This window comes from Loa loa, assembly GCF_000183805.2.
Source record: "Loa loa unplaced genomic scaffold supercont3.5746, whole genome shotgun sequence".
Classification (NCBI taxonomy): Eukaryota; Metazoa; Nematoda; class Chromadorea; order Rhabditida; family Onchocercidae; genus Loa; species Loa loa.
The window spans coordinates 1-505 of record NW_018113916.1 but is presented as its reverse complement, the minus strand read 5'-3'; the positions used below and the strand labels follow the sequence as shown (position 1 = coordinate 505).

The following is a 505-nucleotide window of genomic DNA, read 5'->3' as shown; positions in this document are numbered from 1 at the left end:
ACACACAAACACACACACACACATACACACACACACACACACAAACACACACACACATATATATATAAAAACAGATACAACCAAGAATAAATATTTAGATTAATAGACGAAAACAAATTGTAAATTGAACCTAAATGAAGAAAGTGACAAATTCAAGTTTATTAAGGTGACAGATAAATTGGACTTCAAACTTTTTAGTTAAGCGAATTCAATCCAATTCAATTAAATGTTAATTGTCGTACATACATAACACATACATGTATACATAAACATAACATATATACGTATATATACGTAAAATAATATATATTGAAAAAAGCGCACGAACACCACAGGAACCGTGGCGCTTTACGGAAACAACATCTCCATCTCCGGCTGAACCGATTCCAAGAAGTCCGTTCCCTAACCAGAAAAGGGAACTCTGACTCGGGCTTTCCTCAATGTTTCCGACTTCATTTGCTATATATATATATATATATATATATATATATATATATATATATAT

General features: G+C 31.1%; 1 protein-coding gene across 1 annotated transcript; it reads left to right on the top strand.

Moving 5' to 3' along the window:
* Positions 1 to 134: 134 nt before the first annotated feature.
* LOAG_16330 (rRNA promoter binding protein) lies at positions 135 to 425 on the top strand (the record flags this gene model as incomplete). The annotated part of the gene is made up of 2 exons (XM_003151818.1): positions 135 to 166; positions 320 to 425. The coding sequence occupies 2 exons, from the start codon at positions 135 to 137 to the stop codon at positions 423 to 425; spliced, it is 138 nt and encodes a 45-aa protein (XP_003151866.1).
* Between the last annotated feature and the right edge of the window lie 80 nt (positions 426 to 505).